Source organism: Pseudonaja textilis, chromosome 3, assembly GCF_049901715.1.
Source record: "Pseudonaja textilis isolate UNSWEBS1 chromosome 3, rPseTex1.2, whole genome shotgun sequence".
In the NCBI taxonomy this organism is placed as follows: domain Eukaryota; kingdom Metazoa; phylum Chordata; class Lepidosauria; order Squamata; family Elapidae; genus Pseudonaja; species Pseudonaja textilis.
Genome location: NC_141992.1, coordinates 100,981,459 through 101,007,043, shown reverse-complemented (window position 1 = coordinate 101,007,043; position 25,585 = coordinate 100,981,459). Strand labels below are relative to the sequence as shown.

The 25,585-nt window shown below is 37.5% G+C and overlaps 1 protein-coding gene and 1 long non-coding RNA gene across 5 annotated transcripts in view; one reads left to right on the top strand and one right to left on the bottom strand.

Moving 5' to 3' along the window:
- The window catches only part of LOC148126236 (uncharacterized), a 38,537-nt gene extending 14,251 nt beyond the window's left edge, over positions 1 to 24,286 (top strand). For both annotated transcript variants that reach the window (XR_015743023.1, XR_015743022.1), the window contains one exon: positions 24,217 to 24,286. This is a non-coding gene — a long non-coding RNA (uncharacterized LOC148126236). The remainder of the gene's footprint in view (positions 1 to 24,216) is intronic.
- TNR (tenascin R) overlaps positions 1 to 25,585 on the bottom strand; it is a 497,168-nt gene that overhangs the window by 58,164 nt on the left and 413,419 nt on the right. For all 3 annotated transcript variants that reach the window (XM_087930476.1, XM_026703463.2, XM_087930477.1), the window contains 5 exons: positions 22,798 to 23,061; positions 18,356 to 18,471; positions 15,364 to 15,514; positions 11,546 to 11,815; positions 7,310 to 7,495 (listed from right to left, as the gene is read on the bottom strand). In XM_087930476.1, the coding sequence (XP_087786602.1) occupies positions 7,310 to 7,495; positions 11,546 to 11,815; positions 15,364 to 15,514; positions 18,356 to 18,471; positions 22,798 to 23,061 (987 nt within the window). The remainder of the gene's footprint in view (positions 1 to 7,309; positions 7,496 to 11,545; positions 11,816 to 15,363; positions 15,515 to 18,355; positions 18,472 to 22,797; positions 23,062 to 25,585) is intronic.

Below are 25,585 nucleotides of genomic sequence, written 5' to 3'. Positions count from 1 at the left end.
ACCAGTGTTTTAAGTTACTTCAGGTAAACACTTTGTCTCTTAAATAAGTCATACAAAATTATTCTGGCAGCTATTCTGATTTAAAAATATAAAGATATGACACACACACACACACACACACACACACACCCCAGTAAATGAAAAACCTTTTCAGTCCTCAAACAACACCAGGAATTTAGCATAGAGGAACAGGTAAGATGTTGGGTGAGGTTTTTTTTAAAAAAGTTTGTGTTTTATAGTGGACTAGCTGGATACCCGTGCTTCGCTACAAAACTGTGTGATCGGGCATATTTTACTGAGGGCAATGTTGTTGAGTGGATGAATAACCCTCCAAAAACAACACTTTTGGCCTTTTTTGAGCTAATATCTCTCCCGCTGCGTTAAGTTTGGAAGCGGCTCCATAGGTGGAAGGTGTAGACATTTTGGTGAGGTAGCAACATTTAGTACTATAAGGAGCCCCAGACCACTTCTGAGTGAAGGAATGGAATGTCTGCCAGTTTGAACTGAGGTAACGGAATGTGAGGCAACTAGCAGTTGGAACAGAGTTCTTTACTTCAACTTCCAGAATCTCCCAGCCAGGATGCTTTAAGAGGGGAGGACTTCAACTCTCAGAATCCCCCAGCCAGGATGCTTTAAGAGGACTTCCACTCCCAGAATTCCAGAGCCGGCATACTTTAAAAGGGGGGGGGGGATTTCTTGCTGGCTGGGGGAATTCAGGGAATTCAAGTCCACCTGCCTTAAAGTTTCCAACACTCTTAGAGACTATATTTCCTCCCCAACCTGTTTGACTATTAACCTTCAGCTGTGTAGGTGGGTGGGCTGACTATAACCTGTTTTTCTAGCCCTTTTATTTCTCCTTTTGCCCAGCTTCATTCAAACCTGGGTTCAAAAAGCACCCCGCAATTCCTCCTCCCGCTTTACCCCAAATCTCCACTCAAGATCCCTCAGAACACTGGATTTACTCCAGGTTTTTCCTCCTCTTTGCAAACCATGAGGATCTTTTCCTCTTTAGGGGAGAGGGAGAAATTTGGATTTCTCCAGATTTTATACCCTGCATTGGGGCAGCTTCCTAAATGGGACAGGGAGGTCGGCTCAAGTCTGCCACGGGATGTTGGCATGGTCTTTGCCCGCCTGACCAAGGAAGCCATGGAGAGCTGAGTCATGGTGTCAAGTTTGGGAAGCCACCACTGCTAAAGTGAGCCGGATTCTGGCAGCAGAGAGGAAGTTGCTTCAGGGATCAAAAGACTATTGTTAACCATCTATCCAACCATCTTAAAGCATCCTGGCTGGGAGATTCTGAGAGTTGAAGTCCATCCCTTTTAAAGCATACTGGTTGGGGGATTCTGGGAGAAACCATCTTAGTGAGTTAATTGTGAGCGGAGAGTAAATTGTGGAAACCTGATTTGTTAACTCTGCTGAGATTCCTTGGAGAGAAGTCCTGGTAACTTTCTGAGGATATCGGCTAGGAATTTGTCCTAAGTTAGGAGGATCCTAGCATCTCCTTAGTATGCTCCTAAATCCAGCAGATTAAAAAGATTGTGGTTGGTAATATGAACAGGAGGTTGGACTGGATGACCTCTGAGGTCCCTTCCAGCTCTATGCTTCTATTATATTCTGTTCTATTCTTTTTTTTATTCTGTTCCCTTTTATGTTCTGTTCCATTCCCTATTCTATTTTCTATTTTATGCAGTTCTGTTTTCTATTCTGTCATGTTAATTAATTGCTGTATAAGAAATATTAATGATCTGATGGTCATTTAGAAAAATCCTTTCTCAGCAAGCACCTAGAAACATACATGCCAAATTTCAAGTTTGTAGGTTTTACGGTTCCAGAGATTTCATGATGCTGCGTGAGTGGTATTTCGCTTTTATATATGTAGATGGAATGGAAACTGCTTTTGGCATCAATGGGAACTTTTCACTGGAGTTAAACAGCAGCCAGGAGGGGGAAAAAGAACAGTAGCCACAAAAGGAAGCATTTCTTCCTTCTTCATCATGGTTCTCATTCTCACCATCACAGCTGTTATTAAGGTTGGAAAAATGAGCAGATCCTAGCAGCATTTATTGTATAATTATCTGTATTTTGGCCCTAAAATCAAATCAAGCTTTACTTAGTCCAATTCATATGTAGTAGACAACAGTTAGTGAGTTGTCAGTGTATCAATGTTTTACCAGTATATTACAGTGAAGTTGCATCACAAAAAAACCAGCCTGAGGCACAAGGATGACTCCGCTTTCCATCCTTGGTAAAATGAGGATCCAGATTATTGGGGGCAATATGCTGACATTTGTAAACTGTTCAGAGTGCTGTAAAGCAGTGATTCCACAACCTTCCTGGTGCCACAGAACTGCAGCAGCAATGGCGGTGGTGGCAACGGTGGGGAGGCGATGCGTTTGCATGTGCAAACACATGAAGCTTCACTTGTGTGGCCCTGTTCCCAACAGATTGCAGAGCAGTACCAGTCCATGGCCCAGGAGTTAGGGATCCCTGCTGTAAACCACTATGGAGGAGTATATAAGTCTAAGTGCTATTGCTATTGGACATTCTTGGACAGTTTTCAACACCCAGTTATCCTGTATTTTAGTCAATTAAAAAAATCCATGGCAAGATACTTAATTTCTATGCTATCCCCTTTCTATTTTTTTTCACCTTATTGTTGGTGCTTTGAACATTGTTTTATTTTTTCTTGCTTGCTGCAGTGCTGAAAATAAACTGAGCAAGGAGAAAACTGCAGTTCAAAGCATGATTTCCTTTGTTGTTTCACAACAAGTAGCAGGGCTTCCTGCTGCACTTATTTTGAGAAATTTGGGGGGTGGGGGGAAATACAATGAAGAAACAAAGAATTGAATGTTTTTCCTCCACCTCCCACCTCTATTTTAAAGAAACATTTGAAAATAATTAGGGACCAATCACATTAGTTACAGTGGAGAGAAGAGGTAATTAATCAGGCCAAAAGCAGCAGGAGGAACCTTGAAAAGAGAAAATAGTTTTTAAAAAATATTATCTACACCAACAGACTTTCTTCTTTAAAAATTGGATTTTCTGCATGAGGAACATATGGTACAATTATTGAGAAATCAAAATCTAAAAGCATAAAGATGGTAATATTATCTGCATATTCTGTAAAATTTGAGTAAAGAGAGCATGGCCAATGCACATTAAACAAAGTGTATGCAATACAATTTGAGTACAAGTTACTTTGAGCTCAAAAGAACTAATGTGAACATTACATTCTGAAAACAAAATGTGTCTTGAGAATTTGTTTTGCTCAGGAATCAATTCAATTTGCTATTATTTCAAGTAGTTGTAGTTTGAAGATTATCTCTTAGAATTTTACCATTTAAAAAAAAAATGGTTACTGAACTGAACCCATTAACCAGCATCCTTAAAATATGTTTGTCAGGGAAACAATGTCTGGAATTGAATCATGGCAACTGGACTTATGTTCTTGTTGGTTTGTAATGTTTCACAGCTCGTCTAAGTAGCTTCTTCAGTCAGTCTGAAGAACCTAATTGGAGAGATGCAGTGAAATATTTTGAACCAAGAAGAAAAAAAGTCCAGTTGCCATGAGTCAACTTTCAGGCAACTCTACCTGGATGACTGAGATTCTTCATTGACAGAGAAATGACGAATTGTTGGAGCAATTCACCTTCTATAGGACAAAGCTTCTTGGCTGGATGTTCTCTTCTTGCTGCTGAACAAAGACTAAGGGTTAGCACTCTTACTTAGACCTCCAGACTACTAGCCTTTGCCTGCTGCTACCAGCATTCAGGTAAGATTGATGGTGAGGAATAAATGATGTCCCTTAAGCACAAACTTGCCTGTGTAACACATAGGCAATCACTGGCTCACTGGAATGAATCATATCAGGATAAATTGCTAGTTCATGTCACCTAACTCATGGAAAAGATTATCTATGAAGGTGTGTATGTTGTTCACACTGTATAGAAACCCATCTGGTTTGCTTACAGATCTCTCTAGTAAACTTTGTAACTGCTGTGAGAATCGGTGATAGTCCTCACCTGTCCCCCCCAACCCAACCTTCTCCCTTGTTCCACTCACCTTCCCACATAGTAATGATATTGGTGGGTCCCAGTTATCAAGTTGATCAGGAGACAGACTGGGCGGATGCTGAATTGAACTCTATGGATGAGGTGGAGCGACAAGCAAACCACAGCCAAGATCTTAAAAGAGATATATTAGTTTTTCTAAACCACTTAGAGACACTGAAAGTGAGTTGGTGGCCATATAAATTCTCTAAATAAATAAATAAGAGAAGATTGCTTGCTGCTTCAGGTCCCTGCTGACTCCTAAGAAGACAAGCTATTGCAGTTTTAAAAGATTTTTTGCTTTGGGGATGTTGGGCTTTAATACGGATGGATTTGCTTCAATGTGAGTGCACACACACACACACATACACACAGCATTTTTGTTAAAAGCTGAGTGAGTTTTTATGTATATGTAAAAAGTATGTAAGGTACATAAGATGTATCTGAATACATTTCAGGTTGGAACATGATATGGAAAGGACATTACTTATGCTTAATGATGTCCTTTGGCAGAGCTTGGATAGAAGTGATGCTACTATCTTGGCCTTCTTTGATCTCTAAGCAGTTGCAATTCACTGGCAGCCCACTGGCTGATTGCAGAAGTGGGAATGAGGAACATGGTTTTATGGTGGTTTTCCTCCTTTGAAAAAAAATTATGCCAGAATTTATGCAATTTTCAGCCAATATGGACAAGCCCTACCCCACCAAATGTTGTGGAAAACATTGGCATTGATACCATATTCCATATTTCTATTATTCTCAATGTCCAGAATATACAAAACATTTCAAGTTTTTATTCTAAAACAAATAAGGAACATTTAGGATGCTTTTAAAGATATGTTCTGTAACAGTGCAGACAGGTATTTTAAGATAGGTTCCTTTGAACTCAAAGCAAAATATTTTTCCCTTTGATGAACCTGTATATTAAGCCTCATCTGTGACTTCTTTTTGAAACATACCCTAAATGTCTGAAAAAGTATGTGCCCCTTCACTCTTCCAGCCCCATTTTGAGTATTCTCATTTGTGCATTGGATACAAATCCTATTTGTGGGAATCTCTGTCACTTAAAAAAGAAATTATAATTCTGTTATAAATGAAAATATTTTCTCATTAAGGTATATTTTGCTAGGCCCCAGAGCAAAGGTTGAGCAACTTAATCCATTACAAGAGTGCTGCTTCTTTTAGGCAAGGATTGTACCGAACAGAGTACACTACCTACCCCTCCCTGTTTGGAGGCTGTATATTTTTCAGTGTAGAAGGTAGAAGCTAAAAACATGGGAGGGCTGTTATCATCCTGCCCTGCTTGGGAGGCTGTTGATCAGGGGAGTTATTCTTGGGGTTTGTTGGAATAGATGGCCATTAGTCTAACCACTAGAAGGAGGAGATGTTCAAGGGTATTTTAATGAGAACAAGAACAACATATCCATCCTTTTCCCTAGCTACAATTCAAAGTCAAGTGTCCTATTGATTTCATTTGAAGTCCTATTGATTTCAACTGAAGTTATTCAGGTATGTGGTAGGCCTCCCATCGCAGCTATTTCCAGACAAATAAGCTTGTCATGCTATCAATCAAAAGGCCAAGCTTTTTTTAAAAAAAAGCTTTTCTAGGGTAAGACAAGAAAAGGAATGTGGAAAACATAAGAGGGCTACAAGAAGATGCTACCTGGACCCTTGGTGCAGTTCTGTGAATGAAAAAGGTAATTGCCCAATAGAGACACAATCTGGAATCTTGAAATGCTCCCCCTTCAACCTTGTCAGTGGTGTACCTATGTACCATTCCCCTCACCTGTACCCTTAATTTCCCAGAGCATTTCTTAGGCAGCAGATGGATTAACAAAAGCAATGGATTGAAGGGTGGGCTCTTGATGCTGGGGATATGGCACAGATCATCTAGTTCATAAATATTTAGATGATACTGTAATGGCATAGAATAAGAAGTTTCATTGGTTATGAGACATCTCTACCACAAATCTTAATTTCAACAAATGGATGTTAATTATCATTAAAAATCTGTTTAAGGCAGCAACACATTAAAACTACTTGGATGTTTCAAGTACAGGTATAGAGACTGGGGTATATTGAAAATGCTACATTTGTGCAGGAAAAGAAGCAGAGATAGACAAAATAAATTTTAAAATCCGCCCAATAGGTTAAATTCACATCCTTGATTTAAGGAGGCATTAAAGAAAATCTATCTCATGTTCTTAGACTCATCTATGCTTCAAAAGCTATATTTGGAAGAAAAACTGGAAAGAAGTGAGAAACAGTAGTACCGTTTTCTGCTTCAGGGTGCACAGAAGAAAACCTGTTTTACTAAAGAGACCAAGGTAAAGTAGAAAAACAAGAGCCTTTGGGAGAGCCAAGGCGTTTACAAATAAACTGATCAATTGAAAATACTTCTTTTAAAAAACTTTGTTAAAGGGAGACACTTTCTCAACTTTTGAATAAGCTGTGGTAACTTCATGAAGATTTTGAGGCACAAAAGAGCCACTACAGATTGAACACAATACAGAAAGAACATCTTAAGGTAGTCATTCCTATTAAAATATTATGCTACAGTATTTTTTTTGTTTTTTATTTCCTTCTGGGGCTTTTGTAGCCTTAGAAGAGTTGTGTAATAGTAGTTTATTTTAAAATATAAAAAGTGTGGAGGTTGACTAGCATCCAAATGCTGTGCTAATCTTTAAAGTGGCATTATTTTGCAAAGGCAATAAGAATACCAGTGGGCTTTCACCCCAAACTGCCTTTCACATTCTGAGGCCATTATAATAACAATAAAGTTCAGATATAAATGGTTGATCTGTTGGATAAGACTTGAAAGGCCGACTGAATCCTAATCTCAGCTCTCTGGGTACTTTTGGTCTAGTCATTCTCTCTCGTTCTCTAATTGTTACCCTTGGCTTATAATTAAATCAAGAAATGCAATATACAGTATACTTCCTTATGTTCCTAGAAGAAAAGTAGGATATAAACCTAACAATTTAATCAAATGAAATACTAGTTTTCTAGAACAGGGGTATCAAACTTGTGTTGTCCTGTGACCTATCATGACTCCCCCCCCCTTGTTAAACTGGGTGTGTCCATGGGCAGCATATGATGCATCTGTCCCGCAGGCCGCAAGTTTGACACCCCTGTTCTAGAATGAAGGGATTATACTGCAACACATGCATGTTTGCACTTAAAAGCAATCATGAGGTTTTTTTCCACTGGAGTCTCTGTAATAAAAAGAAAATGTCCTTGCAACTTGTCCAAAGGCTTACCAGTGAGGGTGGCCTTGGATGTGGCACCTGCATTGCGTGGCACCAAAACTTCATGGTACTGCTCACCAGCCAGGGTGCTGTATACCACTTTGAAGTTTTCCACTTCTGCCTCACTATTGTCCCATTCAAGATGTAGGCTGTCTGATGTCCGGGAGAGTACACGTAAATTCTTCGGAGCATCAATTTCTGCATTAGAAAAAGAAAGCAAACGATACAGTTCCTTTACAATCATACCAAATATATCTCATACATATTAAAATATGTTTGGAAACACATTTCAAAAGCAATTCAGGTGGGCAGGTTATTTATTTTCATGCTATTACTCCAGGAAGAGAGAATTTGAACCATAAAGCCGAAAGGAATTGCTAATTATAAAATATCAACAATGGTAACACTAAGAACTATGTAATTGTGTAACACATTAAAGCATGCAAATAATTTCATGATCTTGTCTCATTAGAATTTGGAGAACATTGTTCAGCCAATAACTTAATTTATGTAGAGATACAGATATATTTCAGTTGATGTCAAAATCATTTAAAATGAAGCCATATATGGAAAATCCAGGGAGTCCGAGTTTAAAATGAAATCAGTTTGCTTCAAATTAAAGCCTACTTTAATTTTATGAAATAAAGGACTCTGTTATTAGAATTGATTCTGTACAGTCTTAGGCAACAAGAAATCTTTCTGAGCGTTTAAATTTAGAAATTGAATCTGAATGTGCTGATGAGAACAGCATTCTTATCTCACTGAGTTTTCTTCTTTCTGTTACATTTAAAAGGAGCAAAATGCTATATATGAGGCTGCATTAAGCTGAATCTTCCCTTTAGTTTCTTTGGTCCAGGACTATCTGCTGGGACAGATAGTGGCTCCCACGTTTGCATTTTAACATTTTAAAAAGAAATACTATTGTTTGGCTTAGGACTCTCTTAACACAGAGGTATGCCCTTCTATCTCACATGAATACATGAGGGACCTCAAACAATGACATTTCACATTTAAATATGCACCTGGTTGAAAAGCGTCAGCCAAGCATGCTTTGCCTATAACAGTGGTTCTTAAACTGTTTGATCCAATTACCCTTTTTCTGGCCTCAAATAATGTCATTAGCCTGCCCACTTATGCACACAAAAAACAAACTGTGGTTTTACACAAGTGGCAGTCCCAAATTAGATTGTTGACTCACAAACAAGCAATTACAAATTGCTGCAGGATATGCCCCAATTATCACCTAACTAGGCAGAAAAACCAAATGCAAATTGCATACATAAATATTTGTGTAGGTTTGGTTCCTTTTCATATGTGCACATTTTCATTGTCAAGCTGACAAGTATTCCTGGAACCTCAGTAAATGATATTCAGGGTCAGTATCAGAACTGTATAATGTTGAGCCCAATCTGAATTTCAAATAGCAGAAAGAAGAGAAATATAATCAGGAATAAAGAGTCAGGAGGCTTTAAAGATGTACAGAAAACAGTGGTTGGATTAAAATTACAGGTGAAATTCTACATCCAGGCACCTAGGGGGAAACATTTCTGTGTGAGATTTATACCTAAGATGATATGGACTGGAGTATGTTGGGATATGTTTCGGTAGCATTTCATTTTATTAAAAGTAGCAGAGGTTAAACGTTGACTTCAGTGAGGTTGTAGTTCTGCTGATTTGTCTTAATCTACACCAAAAGAAGGATCTTCAGTAATTTTAAGAAAAGTGAGTTAAGATGTGGAGGTCGTCCTGTTGAAGTTGGTGTGGTATGAGTTTCCCGTTGATCAGTGACATAGTCAGAGATTTACAATTATAAGGAATTATTATAAGGATTATCAGTGCATTTCAGTGTTATTACTTTTAGTCTGTGGAGAGAAAAACATCCCCTCAAGGAACAAAATGTTTCAAAAATAGCAGCTTCTTACCACCTTGTACCTCCTGGCTTGTCCCACCTCCCAAATCATAGGATCCAGTCATAGCAGCATGCTGCCATGAATTGATAAAGAGCCAAAATATAAAAATGCTAGAATGCCAAGTTAGAAGTTAAAAGGCAATGGAGTTTTGCTATGTACAGAAGCATGTGGAAAAACTAGCATTTTTAAAACAAAATGTGGAAGAAGAGAAAAGGATTTGCATTTAGGCCTGCATCTAAGAGGGGATCAACAAGACATTCAATTGCTAGCTAATATACAAGCATTGGTTATTTGACAGTTCTTTATGCACTGTTATTGACCAAGAAGTGCAAGTGCTCATTGATCAGCAGTTCTCTGTGAACTTTGATTTGAAAACATATTGTACGCTTGAAACATCCTGATATCCAGATAAATCTAAAAATAGTCATGGATTAAAAAAAAAGGTTGGCTCAATCTCAGGTATATTTTAAATTGGATTCACTGTACTTTGGTGATGGAAAAGTTAGTGGTCTGGAAGAGTTGTAGCTATCTTTGAAAGAAATTAATCACAGCCATCCTTGTGGAAGAATAATTGACCTGAATGCATCACTTTGTGGTATCCTTCCCTAACATTCTGAGGGTTGCCATGCCACATTCTGGGTACTAAAAACAAAATAAGAACATTCTGCACCGTGTGAAGCAAGAGTAGCAAATACATCATGCACTGGTTTTGCTGCTTTATTTATTGTTTTGATTATGACATCTCACCAAAGAAAGTCTAGGAATGAAAAACTCAGCAAATCGATAGATGCACATCCCCCTTTCTCTTAAGTACAGTCAGCACAATATTATCATAGAGATGATACAAAGCTCTAGTATCCATCTGAAATCTTTATGACAGGCAATATCTAAGCTATAAAACAGTTCCAAGCTCTGCTTTCCATTTCCTCCTTTATGGAGTTGTAAATTAAACTTGCTAGCTGACTGTGGTGTTGACTAAAAGAAAACTGTTCTAAGTTCTTGAATATGATACTAGAATGTACAATACATTCATTATGAGGTTGGTCAGAGTGCCCAGTGTAATGCTTCTCCTTCCACCCAATATTCTATCCTCACCCTCTCTCCCCCATGCTTGCTTTGGGAGCTGGTTTCTTTTGGAATGAATTATTTTTAATTTCACATTATTTTTCTAACTGCAAAGGTTGGCAGGATGGTATTTCTCTGTTGCTATGATGAAAGAGGGAAGACCAAAAGGAGGTTATTCAGTGAGTGCCAAAGTACTTAGCATGCCTATAGAAAAATGATGCCACATGCCTGTGAGCTGAGCCTGCTTTTGCCTACAGTTTCTCATTGGCTCTTTATGGAGCCATTCATTGATGCAGACTCCAAACTGAACAAACTGTGCTCACTTTTCTGGTAAGAGCAAAGGTTCAATTAGATTCCCATAGAAGAAAGAGAAGGCTGCAGATGGGTTGGCAAACGAGGTAGTCTTTAAAATGTTCAATGAAGAGCTCTGGAAAGAAGAAATTTGGAAATGGAGTTGAAAGCTGGCAGAAATGTAGATTTAGACAATATGTTAAGATGGATGATTGGTTCCAATCCAGAAACAGGCTAGTGATCTTTACAAGGATCAGGCAATGTTTGCTCATTAGCTTTTTCAGGAAAAGGAAGAGGATCCTTACTGAAGTCAAAAAATGAGAAAAGAAACAAACTCGAAAATTATAATTCTCAAATGATCATCAACTGAACCAAACCCAATTGCCATTAATATTGTAAGTTCTTTTTGAACCTAGAATTAAGAGTAGGCAGGGATAAAATTGAAATTAACAAATGTTAAGCTTGTATCATTACTTGTACACACACAGAGAGAGGTTTAAAGTTGAGTAGAGGTGAAAGTTAGAATTCAGGCAAAATATTCTCACTTTTCTTGCAAATGTACTTGCAAAACAAGTAATTTAAGTGAGCTATTAAATTAAGCAAGTAATTTCATGTAAGAAAGCAAACTGCTTTTGCTTAAAAGGGAAGAAAACCTGGAATGCTGTTTCACACTGCTTCTTTCAGACAAAAGCTTTGGAGCATTAGTCCTATCTTGTGACAGCCTACCTTCCAAAGGACATATTTATATTATTTTAATCTATTTATTTCAATAGATAGTTTTCCAAGATCTCACACAGAGGTTGATTTTGACAAGCTGAAATATTTTTTTAGGTAGAAATGCTAGCATTTCCCCCCAGATTCTTCTAAATGTAAAAAGAATATACCGTAACACTGAGCTATGGCTCTTCCTCTACTGTACTGAGGAAGAAAGCATAGGGCCAGTGTTGCGGCAATGAAATATTCAACGAATGCTTGGTCTTACCTGTTACAAAGTGGGTGATTGCAGCATCGCTCTCATTAGCACCACGGACAGCAGAGATAGAGACTTCATATGGCGAGCCAGGTCGTAAAGCTTGCATGGAATACTGCCTCAGTGGAGGCTGCAATCGGAAAGTGGACTTTCCCCCTTCCTCATTCTCTAGGCCATATTTCAGTAGAATATAGTCCACTTTAGCCCGGGGTGGAGACCATTCAACAAAGGCCACAGTGTCAGAGACATCACGAACCAAAATCTGGGTTGGCCCATCAATTACTGGAGACAGTAAGTACATGAACAAATAGAAAGTAAGAAATTAATTGCTTTGATCAAAAGAAGGGACAAAAAGTATCTACATTTATGGCTTAGTGGAAACCCCTTGTAAACATTTTGTATGAAACATAAAAATGCATTTATAATTTGTGGTTTTGACGATTAGAAAGAAAAGAACAGAAAAGCTATTACCAATACTGTTTGTGATAATCATAGAGTAAGAGATAATTTTGTAATTGTACTTATACATGCCTCAAAGGAAATCAGAAGTTTCTTCTATTTTTATCTTTTTTTTCTCTTTCTTTCTTTCTTTCTTTCTTTCTTTCTTTCTTTCTTTCTTTCTTTCTTTCTTTCTTTCCTACTTCTATTCTTTTATTAATATGTATTAGTTTTTAAAACTACTGTGTGTGCATGTATGTATATATAAATTACAATTGAAAAAAGGGGATTTGAATATTAGAAGAAGTAATCTATATTCATTGACAAGTTTATTTCCAGAGGAACCTCACAAAAAAGAAAAAAAGAGCAGTGACATTCTTGCACATTTTTACTTTTGTGTTTAAATGGTTCAGAGAATGTATATCCAGATAGATTTATTTTATTTTTATTACTATTCGGATTTTTATTCAAAAATCTTCATAGGAACAGAAAATTGCCTTTAAAGTAAGCAGGGAAATTGATTGGATTGATGCTTAGTACCATATCCTTACCCAAAGAAAGTCTGCATATATTCACTGTGGTGTTTCACAATGTATAAATGCAGAAGTAGAATATTGCTGAGAACCATGGCTTCTTATTAGCAAAGGAACTTACTTAAAAACTAAGGACTTTTAGGTGTTATTTGTATATGAAACAGAAGGAAAAACAGTGGCCAAAGGTGCCAGAAGCCAGGAAGGTAAAGACAAGGAAGTTAAGAAAGAATTCCTTGTGAAATTGTTACAGTCCTCTAATAGTTACAAAGGGTTTTTAAAAACTCCGTGTAGATTGAGGTTGAGGCAAATGACACCAAATATTTGTTAGATTCATCCATTAGAACTATACTTAGAATTTCACATATAAATAAGGAAGTCAACTTATATATAGAAAGTACCAGTTTGGTCTAGCGGTTAAGGCACCAGGCTAGAAAGCAGGAGACTGTGAGTTCAAATCCATGAAAACCAACTGAGTGACTTTGGGCCAGTCATTCTCTCTCACCCAATCCATCTCGGATTGTTGCTGTAGGGCAGGAGTGTCAAACTAGCGACCCACGGGCCAAATGCATCATGTGCAGGCCATGCCCACCCCAGCTCCACGAATGGGAAAAACATCGCAAAATGTCATGTGGTGGCAATGTGACATGGAGAGTTTGACACCCGTGTTGTAGGGAAAATAGGAGGAAGAAGATGTGTTGGACACATTCAGTGTCTTGGATTGCTTGTAAAAATAATAAAGATGGGGCACAAATAAATAAATAAATAAAAATAAATAATTTAGATTCATTCCACTATCTTTATTTCCCTCTAAGAATATAGACATAGCAGAATTACTCATACCACTGCATAAACCACTGGTTTCGGATTAGAATCTTTTCAAACTGAAGATACAATTTGAAAAGCAACTCATGTAGAGAAGCTGTGCATTTCATTTAAGGTTGTAATCCTGACTAACTCTAACACTAAAGACACTGAGATAGATATCTGAGGCATTCCTCTAAAAAAATTGGTTTCTTTCTTTCTTTTTAAAATAATTTTCCTTTATTAAACAAACACAAACAGAAATTACAATAAAAATGTTGACCCCGGTACAGTCTTCCTAATATCAATCTTTGTCGTTACTTTGCTAAATCCAATAATAATATTACATAATTTCATTCCATATACATTAAATATACATACAATCATTCCTTATTTGCATGAATCTTCCTCATCTCTAGCCAACCATAAAATTTGTCCCATGTTTTATAATAATCCGAATCCTCCTTATTTTTTAGCTCCTTTGTTAGTTTATCCATTTCTGTGCATCTCATGATTTTCCTCAATATTTCAAATTAATTTGGGATATCTTTGCTTTTCCAATTCTGTGCATACGCTAATCTTGCTGCAGTTATTACATGGATTATTAAATATATATTTTCCTTATCATATTTCCTCGTATTGATCCCTAGCAGAAAGAACTCTGGTCTATGTTCTATTTTCATTCCACACATTTCTTCTATCCAGTTGTATGAATTTTGCCAATATTTTTGGGCCTCTTTGCAACTCCACCATAAGTGATAAGTTCCTTTTTCTTTATTACATTTCCAGCATATGGGAGAAAGATTTGGATTTATTGTTGCCAATCTTGATGGAGGTATATGCCATTTATGAAATAATTTATACAGATTTTCCTTGAATGGTATAGCTAAAATAATTTTTTAATTTCTTTTCCAAAGTTTTTGCCAATGTCTAAATTAATGCTATAGCTGAAATTTTTCATCCATACCACCATTGTTTCCATTACTTTTTCTTCTTCCAATTTAAATTCCAATAAAACTTGATAAATTTTTTTATCTTCTCCTCAGATCCTAATAAAATTTCATCTAATTTTGTCTTAGTTTTGCTAATTCCCCACGCTTTCTTATCTTGATTTCTATGAGTCTTTTTTTTCCACTCAAGTTGTACAGTGTCCCTGAAAGGTCCTGTCAACTCCTGCTGACATGTTGCTGGCTTTGTCTTGACACCAAGCATACTTTAAGCTCCTTTATTCTTATTCATAAGCCAGGGTCAAAACCCAAAATAAAATAAAGAGAATGAGACCAGTGATTACTCTAGCAGCTCTTCTATCATCACAGCAAGGGATGGCCTTGCTTACAGACCATTAGGCATCTAAGTCTCTTAAACCAGTTGAAATGGATAATTGCTTCACGTGGCCTATAGGTGTCATTGGTAAGCTACATCCTGTAAGCAGTTCTGCTTTATCTGTAAAGAGAAAAAATGTTTGTGTGCAATAAATGTCTGTATGCACTTGCTCACATGATGAAAGGATAACCAAGTTGTTCATCAGGATTGCGAATTAATATTTAGCATGTTCTCTTTTCTTTAAAGGAAGACCTCCTTGTGCTGTGCAGTAGTTGGCATATATATTTTTGCGTGGATCTAAAGTTCATTAATTCTTTATTATTAGCCTTGTTGATGTATCCTGTGTTGAAGCTATTTGCATAGTTTTCTCCCCCACTCCCCAAAATAGATTTTGCTAAGTGAAGATATGTAGTAAGATGACAAAGAACATTTCTAGACAAATTAAATCTTTGCTTCCTAGATGAGAATCTGATTAACCTTATTGTTGATCTATCCATTCCAGTAAAACAGTTCCAACAATGCTCATACAGGTGTTTCTTGTGTTCTACAAATAGAGCACAAAGGAGAAAGCAAAAGTCTCCTCTATCATTGCATTTATTATTTAGAAGTATATTGTTCGTAAACATGATGGTTCTTCTTGAAGCAAATGACTTTTTAAATGGTCTTATTCCACCAAGAAAGAAGGCTGATATTAACTCACAAGTTTACATAAAAAAGTTGGATAGGGTTACTTACAGGTTGAAACACTGGCTGAAGTGGGTGAACTTCGGGCTTGTTCCTTGAGAGCTACAACATTGACTGTGTACTCTTCACCTGGTTTCAGGCCCGTCTGATTGAAGGTTGTCATACTACTGGGAAGTTGAGCAATCACACCCCCTTCATTGTCCTACAGACATTTAAAAAAACTGAGTCAAAGTTGAATAAACTTTGAATAAACTTTGAATTGTCTCCTTGGGCATTACTGAACATCATGTTGCTATGCCCTAAAATTTACTTCTCTTTTCTGCAAAGAAAGAAAAAACTTCTATACCTCAGCAAATTGGGAGCTATAGTGAATTTACTGTAGTGCAGTGAATGGGTTTTTTTGTAGCATGAAATGGCAGTCTGCAGTAATATAAATTCTAATAATGTATGGCAACGAAAACCTTTCAGTGTTCTTACCTCACTTTTCAAAACACAAAAGAGCATATATGACCCCTATGAATAAATCTAAAAAGTGGACAAATATGTATAGGAAATTATATACTTTTGCTAATAAATAAGAATGAATTTTCTTTCAATTTTGAGGGGGAAAAACAATTGTCCCCAATTTTAATAAATAAAAAAGTGAGCCTTTACTTAGAGTTGGACCAAATTGCCTATCTCTGGGACAAATATATATGCAGGATGGAGGAATATATAGTAGAAACAGTAAGGAAGCCTATGTGTGTGTGAAAAAGAAAGGAAAAGAGAGAGGGAAGGAAAAATAGAAGATTGAGAAAATGGATAATCTTTTGTGAAACTGAGAAATCTTTTGCTGATACTTTGTCTGTGTTTGAGAATGCATTACTGTCCCTGAGATTGATAAATAAATTGCTGTAGGTATGTTGATGCTATTATATTAAATGCAATATATATGCGGCAGAATTTTCAGTATTTCCTGCATCATGCTTATGTGCTCAATGTTTTCCTGCCTCCACTAATATTTAAAAATAGGTAATCTTTTTAAAACATACAAAAGTGATAGTTAGTATTTCCAATCCTCCATAAACTGAGATTTACATGAATAATTTTTATTAGTTTTGTTATCCAAACTTAATACTTAAATTGTGAAGACAGTTAGAGAAGCAGATACTAAAACAATTTCTATAAATTAGTTTGAATCCATGAAACAGAATCGAGGCAGGAGAACATTGTTACCATATAACATTTATTAGATATTTTAAATATGATTTCATTAAAATGATATAGCAAACCATTAAAGAAATAAAAGTACCACCTGTTCTGTAAGTTCCCGCACACTAGTGGCTGGTAAGCTGCAGGTTCAATCTTTTCATAACATATTTGTGTGAAAAAATCCTTGTATATCTAATCACAGTTGGCCACTTAAACTATTCAATTTAATTCAAAGTATATCATTCAGCTATGACTGACAATGTAGTGGTATAAAATAATTATACATAGTGATACGTATAGTTCTTTCTTTGCAAAAATATTATGAATTAGAAAGCAGAGTAATTCTGGCTTTCACTATACTATGCATTAATAGTGTAATCATCAAAAATGCTGCTGCCTTTTTCACAGAGAAGAGGGTTTATAACTACACTTAGCAGCAAATTACAACCAGAACATCAATCCTGTGATCTTCACTCTATAGTGTGACATCAGCAAAAGATGGCCTGCTTTATGCATGTCAGCTTCTTCCACTACTTGCTGCTTTTTATATCTTCTGCCTTTGGTTGATTTGCAAAGCACCGACTTTGACTCACTCTTTGTCAATCAAGTATTTCAATTCAAACGCTATTGCCTATCTCTTTAAGACTCTAACTGGTCCAGGGAAGGGTGTAAAACAAGCAATATCCTATGTGGTCATGTGAAGAAAAAAAGAGAGCTGGACACTGGATGCTCTACTGTATTAATCATGTCCAAAGGCTAGCTCTATTGAGGAGAATTCTAGAAAGAAGGATCTATTAACAAACAACCAAGTCAAATTTCTGCTGTAATTCAGGAAAGTGTGAAAAAATTGATAATACAGACATCAGTGGAAAAGGAATATATTTAATAAAGATACCAATAAAGGGAAATTCCAAGATGATAATCAAGAAAATCCCAGTGACACTAAGAACTACAAGACCAAAATTTTGCTTCCAATTAATATTACTAAGAATCACTACTCGATGAAACTTTCTGTTGCAACTAGGTGTCTTCAGTTTGATGGTTTAGTGTCCCTCAGTCTCTTTTCCCCAGCAACTTGCCTATACTGGCCTATGAAGAATTAAGCTTTATACCTCTTGTATGCAGATTCAGTAGATTTCTTTTTTCCAATTTCTCTTTCAAGCAGGTATTTCCCCTTCAATCAGAAATTTAACTCTAAATTCTACTATTAGAACCATTAAAAGTGGAATCCAATTTCCTAGGAATTTTGGATGTTACTTTGGCAAAAACATCCTTATGGTCATGAACAGATTGCAACTAGATAAGACATAACTCTAGTGATTTTCAACATCTCATTGTAAGTGGTTTTTTCTCCTTAATGATAGGCTGTCCCTGAGCAATATCCCATCTGCATGCAGGCAGAGAAAAACATTAAGGCATCCACCACCTGAATTGAAGTCTGGAAAATCTCTCACTTCTACCAGTTCAGTAACATTTTCTCTGATAGGGATCATGGCCTCTCTATCACTTTCTAATCTGTTCTCTAAATGCCCCTTTGAACCTGTGTTCAAGCTTAAATGTTACTGCTGAACCTTGAAAGCTTTAACTATTTCAATGTCAACTGAATGTAAGTTGAATAAGGATTCTCTTTTCCTGCTAATGTATGCCCACCCTCAATAAATTGCATATTAAAATTAAAGTTTTTCCTAGGTCTTTGTTCATTTTTTTCTAATTTTTTAAAATCTTCCTTCTAGTACTGCACACATATATGTTTTCCCAGCCTGTGTACCAAAGACATCATAACATGAGATTTCTCCACATGTGGTAACAACTACTTCTGATGAAAGGACATCTCCAAAGACAAGACAGCTACCTTGGGGATGAAACTGATCTCCCAGCCATCAAAGGGGAAGGAGAAGGGTTCCCATTCCATCTCCACAGTAGTCTCTGTGATAGTTTTGAACTGCAGTCCTCGTGGAGTAGAGAGTTCTGAAATACAGAGATGAAGATAGAGATTGGGAATACAACCTTTCTTTAGCTCAGGTTTAGCTCCTCCTTTAGCTCCTCACTACATACTCAAATGTCTAGTTTCCATTGTCCAAAGTACATAACTGGAGACATCCTGCTTCAATAAAACAATTAGAACCCTTATACTGAGTACTCATAGTCCCAGAGGGGGACTGGTGAAAATAAGAAGACAAAGCATCTACTTCTTGAAAGAACTCTACTATTTAAAAGAATCCAAGTTATTGAAAATGGAACAGTTTTGTGAACGGTAGGGAGATTTTTCCCTAGGGGCAATACTTCAGCATGAATCAAGGATATTTGTAGAAGATTAATTATGTCCACAATGATATTCCGAAAAAACTCTATGGGTCAGTGATGCACTAATGCAAAAGTTAGTTGCATAATCAAGATAATGAAGGCGAAAGAGGCTAACTAATCTCCATATGTTTCTTTCCAAGCTGTGCTTGTTTCATCAGTAGTAGCAGGTTTTCATGAATACACAAGGAGCCTGGCTTTGCTAATGACAAATCCATTTGGCAGAGTGCCACAGCCCTTCCTGACTGAAAGCTCAGAATATTCTTAATTGTCAGCTCAAAGCTGCAATCGCCTGTAATTCATACTTCTAAATTTTCAGTTGTATCTTTATGATATCATAGCTGGAAAGTGTTAATCTATTTGTAGGAATGGAAGCTATTTGGTTTTAATCAAGTGAATTGAATAGATGTCAAGTTGAGACATTTTTCTCTAGCCTATTGTTTTAATATAAGAAACTCAGCGAGAAAAACATATCGGAAAGGCTTTTGTGAATGCTGTGGGTAGCACCAATAAAGCTGTGTCTATGTGTATGTGTGTGCACTACTTCCCTTGTAGTTCACTCACTGAAAAATGAATTTCATCATGATATTTAAGATCAACTGATTCACAATTATCTTAAATCATCTCTCTTTCCTTACAATGGCATAATTTTAAAATATGTGTTAGCTAAGGGCTGCCAACTTTTTAATTACCCCCAAACCACATCTTTAGCAGGCACTTGATGTGCTGACAGCAAAGGTGACTGAGCTTATCTTTGTGATGTGAAAACTTCAGTTCCTCTAATTCAAGCTGCTACCATACTCATACAAGCAGGCCAGGTTACCCTGGCGTGGCTTGGTGGGCGTGGCAGGGGAAGGATACTGTAAAATCTCCAGTCAGAGGTGATATTTGCTGGTTCTCCTAACTACTCAAAATTTCTGCTACCGGTTCTGTAGAACCAGTCAGAACCTGCTGAATACCCCCTCTGCCTTTAATTCCCAAGCACCACTGTAAACCAAAATTTGTGAGCAGTTATGATCTGAGATGAAACAGACCTAATTATGCAAGGATGCTAATGTTGTTTCCAGTAGATTTCCAACAACTGATTGACTTTTAAAATTACTAACTCAGTATGCCTGGGGGATGAAAAGATTGTAATGGGACTTGGATTTCAATGATTTTGAAAATCACATGAATATCACCATTGGCTCTCAGAGCTGAAACTTTTCCGTTAATCCTGATAAATACAACCTTGAATGTGTGCCATACCTTGATTTGTGTTTTATAATGTGATGCCTCTCTGCTAAGATACAGATTGGTTTGCTAATACTATTTGCATTTCTTAGCTCCCCCTTTTGGATATCAGTATAACTATTTTTCCTCCAAATGGAAGAATTCGTTACTTGCACGGAATTCTGCTGTTTTGTCTTCATGAAGCTCAGGGGCCCAAAGGAAACAAACCACCTATTCATAAACCTATAATGAGGTTTGTTGCATAGAAAATTCCTGGAGATATTAACTCCATACTCTTCCCAAGGTAGCTAGCCATATAAGAGTTCTGGCTTATTCTGTTGGGTGTTACTTCCTTGGATTCACACTGCCTACTGTGGGATACCCCTGAAGTCATACTGTTGCTACAGGTAGGACAAAAAACCCAAGTTTATTATAAATTGGAGAAGGACTCAATGGATACCTCACATAGTGTAACTTCACAGAATGTCTCAGACTGTGACTCAGTCTGACTGACTCAGTCTGTGACCTGGCATTCTGAAGCTTATATTTGTTCCACATTCCTCCCCACCACTCAAAAGGGCCTTTTTTATATTCAAAGCAAGTATTGCAGTTCTGTGACATGAATTAATATTAGTGTGGATTTAACTGGTTGATTGGAATCAGAGCATAATCTGTCCTGCAAACACTACGCAAAGTCAGCCTATCATTAGGGAGACTGGTAGATGTTTCAGCTATCAAATGTGAGGGTTAGGGAACAACATCAGCAGAAGACTTGGAGGACAAAGCTATGTGCATCCAGTAGCCTAGTCCGGTTTGGCCATCCTACCTTAGATTGCTGCTGTCAGCTGCAGAAAAGAGTAAAAGCTTTGTTGCCATTGTCAGCTTGGTTGGGTTCTGTAAGCTATCATTTTTGGTCAGGCAGCAAAATATCTCAATTAGTCCACTTTAATAGGTAGAGCATGACTGTTCCAAGTTTGTACTGTCCAGGTTCCACTTGAATTTAAATAAATCATTTTATGAGGATACATATAAATACTCAGCATGAGCAAGGATTCATGAATATTTTCTGGAACCAAAGAATTTGTGAAACCAATTTTTCCAGTATATTCAGTAGACTCAGTCCTGTCATACAATATATCTTTGGCAGATTTTATGGGACCAGATCCAACACATCAACACATCTACCAAGCGATATATAGCAAGGAACTTGGGCAAGCAGTTGTAATAAGGGAAGAAAAACAAAATTCTGAGGATATTTGGAAATGTGATGTAAAAATTTGGAAATCCAGGGACCCAATAATCACTGAGATGATTGATTTTACTACAGGGGTGGGATTCAAATTTCTTAACAACCAGTTCTGTGGGTATGGCCTAATTTGTGGGTGTGGCTTGGTGGTCATGTGACTGAGTGGGCAAGGCTTGTATGTAAATATTACAAATATTTATGTAAATATTGATTTTTTATTTAAAAAAAGAGCAACTTTTATCCAAAAGTAGGTAAAGCAGACAGGCAGATTGAGTTGCTCACAGAATCACAGATTCACTTAGAGATCTATCTATCTGCAATCGACTACCTGAGTCTGTCACATAAAATTTGCTTGCAAGCAAACTCATAAAATTTGCTAGCAAGCAAGCAAAATTAATTCACAACACACTATGTATGTAAATGTTGAATTTTTTATTTAAAAAAGAGCAACTTTTACCCCAAAGCAGGCAAAGCAGGCAGGCAGATTGAGTTGCTCACAGAATCACAGATTAACTTAGAGATCTATCTATCTGCAATCAGCTACCTGAGTCTGCGCTGAAAAGCTTCAGTCCTAAGGAAGGTTCGGCTCTGCTTTTAGATTAGCTAGAAAGCAAGAAATCCAAGAATTTCCTGCTTTCTAGCTAATCTAAATCTCCGGGCAGAGCAGAACAGCTGATGATTGGGGGGGAGTGGGGAAGGAAAAAATAGCAACTTATCAAACCAGGCAAGTTGGATGGCTCGCATGCCAAGTAAGGAGTGAGTGGGTGGGGAGGGGAGGGGCCAGCCAATGGAGCGATTTGCTGGTTTTCCGAACTGCGGACAATCGTGTGTGCAGCGTTTGCAAGAAATCATCAGCTGTGCTGTCTGGACAGCTGACAAGCTCTGCGCTCGGGTACGCAGCGTTTGAAAATCCTCTTGTTTCCTGTTTTTTTCAACCTCAGCTGTGCTGCACAAAACAGCCAAGGAGGGAAAAGCAGGGAATAAAGGACAGCCTAGAGCCTGGGCAAGCAGGAGGGCCAAACATCGAACCGGTTCGGTGTCAGCTGCTCTTTGCAGCTACAGGTTCTATAGAACCAGGTCGAGCCGGTAGCACCCCACCTCTGCTTTACTGGTGTTTTTACCAAGCTCTTTTAATTTCTTTGGTATTCTTACAGACGTGTTTCCTGAATGAATTTTTTTCCATATTGATTTAGTTAAAACATGTTAAAACTGATTTCAAATCACTAAATGTTATTATAATCTTCAGCTATAATTAATAAACAGAATAGCCTAGAATGTATTTCATTCTCTCAAAGGAAAACAGAACAATTTCTCCTTTGCTACAGAGGAAGCAGTTTTCCTCAACAATCATTCCACAGGATTGCATCATATTTGCAACCAATCACCTTCAAACAAAGACATTTTTCTGTTTTAATCTTCAACTTTTTTTAAACATATGAAAGGGGATGGCCTTAAAATCTCTTTTTAAAAAACTTCTCTCAATTGTCAAACCTGAAATAGCAATTCACGGTGCAGAGTAAGTAGAAAATACTTACGGGTGGCTACCTTGACTCCAACAGGGGCACTGAGCACTTCACTGATAACAGCATAGATGCTGATGTTGTATGTCAAGCCTGGCTCCAACTCCTTCAGAGTGACAGTGCTCCAGTCACCTGGCACCCGCTGCTGGAGCTGCAGGCCCCCTGGTACAGCTGGCTGGTAGGAAATGACATATTCAGTCACAGCCATTGGGCCATCCCATTCTAGGTCAATTGATTGGTCTCTGACTGCAGCCACTTGCAGACTCTCAGGAGGAGCAACTGGAGGGAGGGGAGAGAGAGAGAGAGAGAATTTTCAAATGGGATTCACCAATCTCCTCAAACTCTTCTTTGACATCTGTTTCCTCTTTGACCAACTCACTCCGATTGCAATACTGAGCACCTTACTTTGGGAGTATATTCTATTGAATTCAATGGAAAAAATTTCCAAGTTAAATGGCACAATGGCAACATTATTTGTACACGTTCCTACAATCAATATGCATTTGCCTTCATATATTGTATGCAGCCACTATAATTCCTCCTCTCTGATGAAATCTCTTGATGTTATTGTCTTTGCAAGGACATTTTATTTTGCTAAATATTCACTTAGATGTTGATTAAACAAATGCATTGCACAAAGTGGACTTAAGCCTTAGTTAACGTAAAGTATCAGTGCTGTGTTTGTATTTCCTCCTCATAAGGAGACCTTTCAGGTGGATCTTGGGAATTCCTATTTTTAATTCATAGCTTATATTACATCTTGCCATAGTATTTTTTTCTAACAGACAATCCATTTAGGCCCCAATAAAAGTCCGAGAAGTTGTGTTTCTTCTTTGCACAGTTTTCTTAGGGGTAGCTTTGACTTTAACTAACAATGCCATTCTCCACAGCTCACTTTTTTCAGCATTCCACTTCTTATATGCATACGTGCAGTATTTTTACATGCATATTTTCTTTTACATAGCATAACATACAAATATTCCAGGATTTCAAACTATTAAAGCTAAATCAGTTTACGACTAGTTGTTTCTATCTCTGTCTTTCTATTTGTGGCTCTTTGGAAACTGAGCAATTCTGCCTTTGCAGTCCTTGTTCATATCTCTCAATTTGTTAAGGATGCAAGGGAGCTTCATATGGTAAGATGTGCTTGCACACACAATTCCCCATCCAGATTCAGATGCAAATGGAATGATAACAACTCATCTCTTAAAGGTATTTTTGGCAGCTATGAAGTTTAGAAATATGCTTTTTTGAAGTGAAAGCTCAGAATTTTGGGAATCCAAATGTAAATGTGGGACAGTTGCCAAGCCTGCGAATCCAGTGGTGGGATTCTACCAGTTCAGATCGGTTCGAGTGAACTGGTAATTTCGGTGATCATTTGGCTCCATCCACTCGCCCCTGTCCTAGTCTGTCCTTTATTTCCGTGTTTTGCAGCTCAGCTGATTCATGCGGCACAGTGGATTGCTGCACATCAGCTGTTTTACTCACCGGGCTGCTGTAGAAGGTAAGTATTGGAGCTGAAAAGCTGAGTTTTCAAATGATGCGCGCGCGCTCACCAAACCGGTTGTTACACCAGTTGAATCCTACCCCTGCCCAAATCACAATAACGTGATTTCAGCATGCTGTGACAATTGTAAGTATGAGGTTTGGTCATAAGCAGTGGTGGGAGTCAAATAATTTAACAACCGTTTCTCTGCCCTAATGATTTCTTCCAACAACCAGTTCATCAAACTGCTCAGAAACTTAACAACCGGTTCTCCCAAAGTGGTGCGAACTGGCTGAATCCCACCACTGGTCATAAGTCACTTTTTCAGTTCTATCATAATTTCAAACAGTTGCTCAATGAATGGTCATTATGGAAGACTACCAGTATAAAATATAGCATCACTAGAAGGAAGGAAGATCTTTGGAATTAAGTAAGAAGCCTTCTACTCATTAAGTATTCTTGTGTGTGAAAATGCCAGTGTAAGAGAGAGATCAGATAGCATATTGTGAAGGCTGTTTGCTAGGATATGGAATAAGTGGAATTGAAATTTCTATATCTTTGTATTATTTAACTTGCCAGTTTGTACATGAAGTGTGGTGGAGCTTTATTTTCAACCTAAACTGAACAGCTCAAATGCATGGCTGAGGCTGTAAAAGTGATACAGAAAAAAAGCTTGCTAAGCCAAAAAGGCTTTGTCTCTATATTTAGGAGATATGCAAATATATGTAAGTTCTCTTTATTTTAGAAATCATTTAGTACAATAAGGATTAACTTTAATAAGCATTTGAGAATATTAAGTTCCTGCATGTGCAGTCATCCGTAAACAATAAGACAGAAGAGGTTGCCTTTCATGATTCTACCTCACTGGTAAAGGAAGAAAAATATCAAAATGTCACAGTCAATATAGAAACACACCCAAGCTTTTTAATTAGCCAGAGGAAATTGCTTCTATCACATTAACTGCTAAACACTTGACTGTGCTCTTTGTTTGATGATGGCATTGTTTAGTATATTCTTATTTCCCTTTGCAGCGAGGCGCTGGGGACAATGAGGCAAATTTAGTTCATAAGAAAAAAAAACCCATCTAGGGTAACTGACATTAATTTGGATAGGGACGAGGTTTTTTGGAAGGCTTTGAAGCTCTTGCTGGCATCATCAATCTATGATGTAGCACCACAGCCTCGGCTTCTATTATTCCAACTGGAGTGGATGCAATAAAAACATGGAGTGAAGTGATAGGAAGGAACCTTCCATTCTGTTTCTTAAGTAGCAATCCTATGCCCATTTGCTTAGTTGTAAAGCCTAGTAGTAACTCAA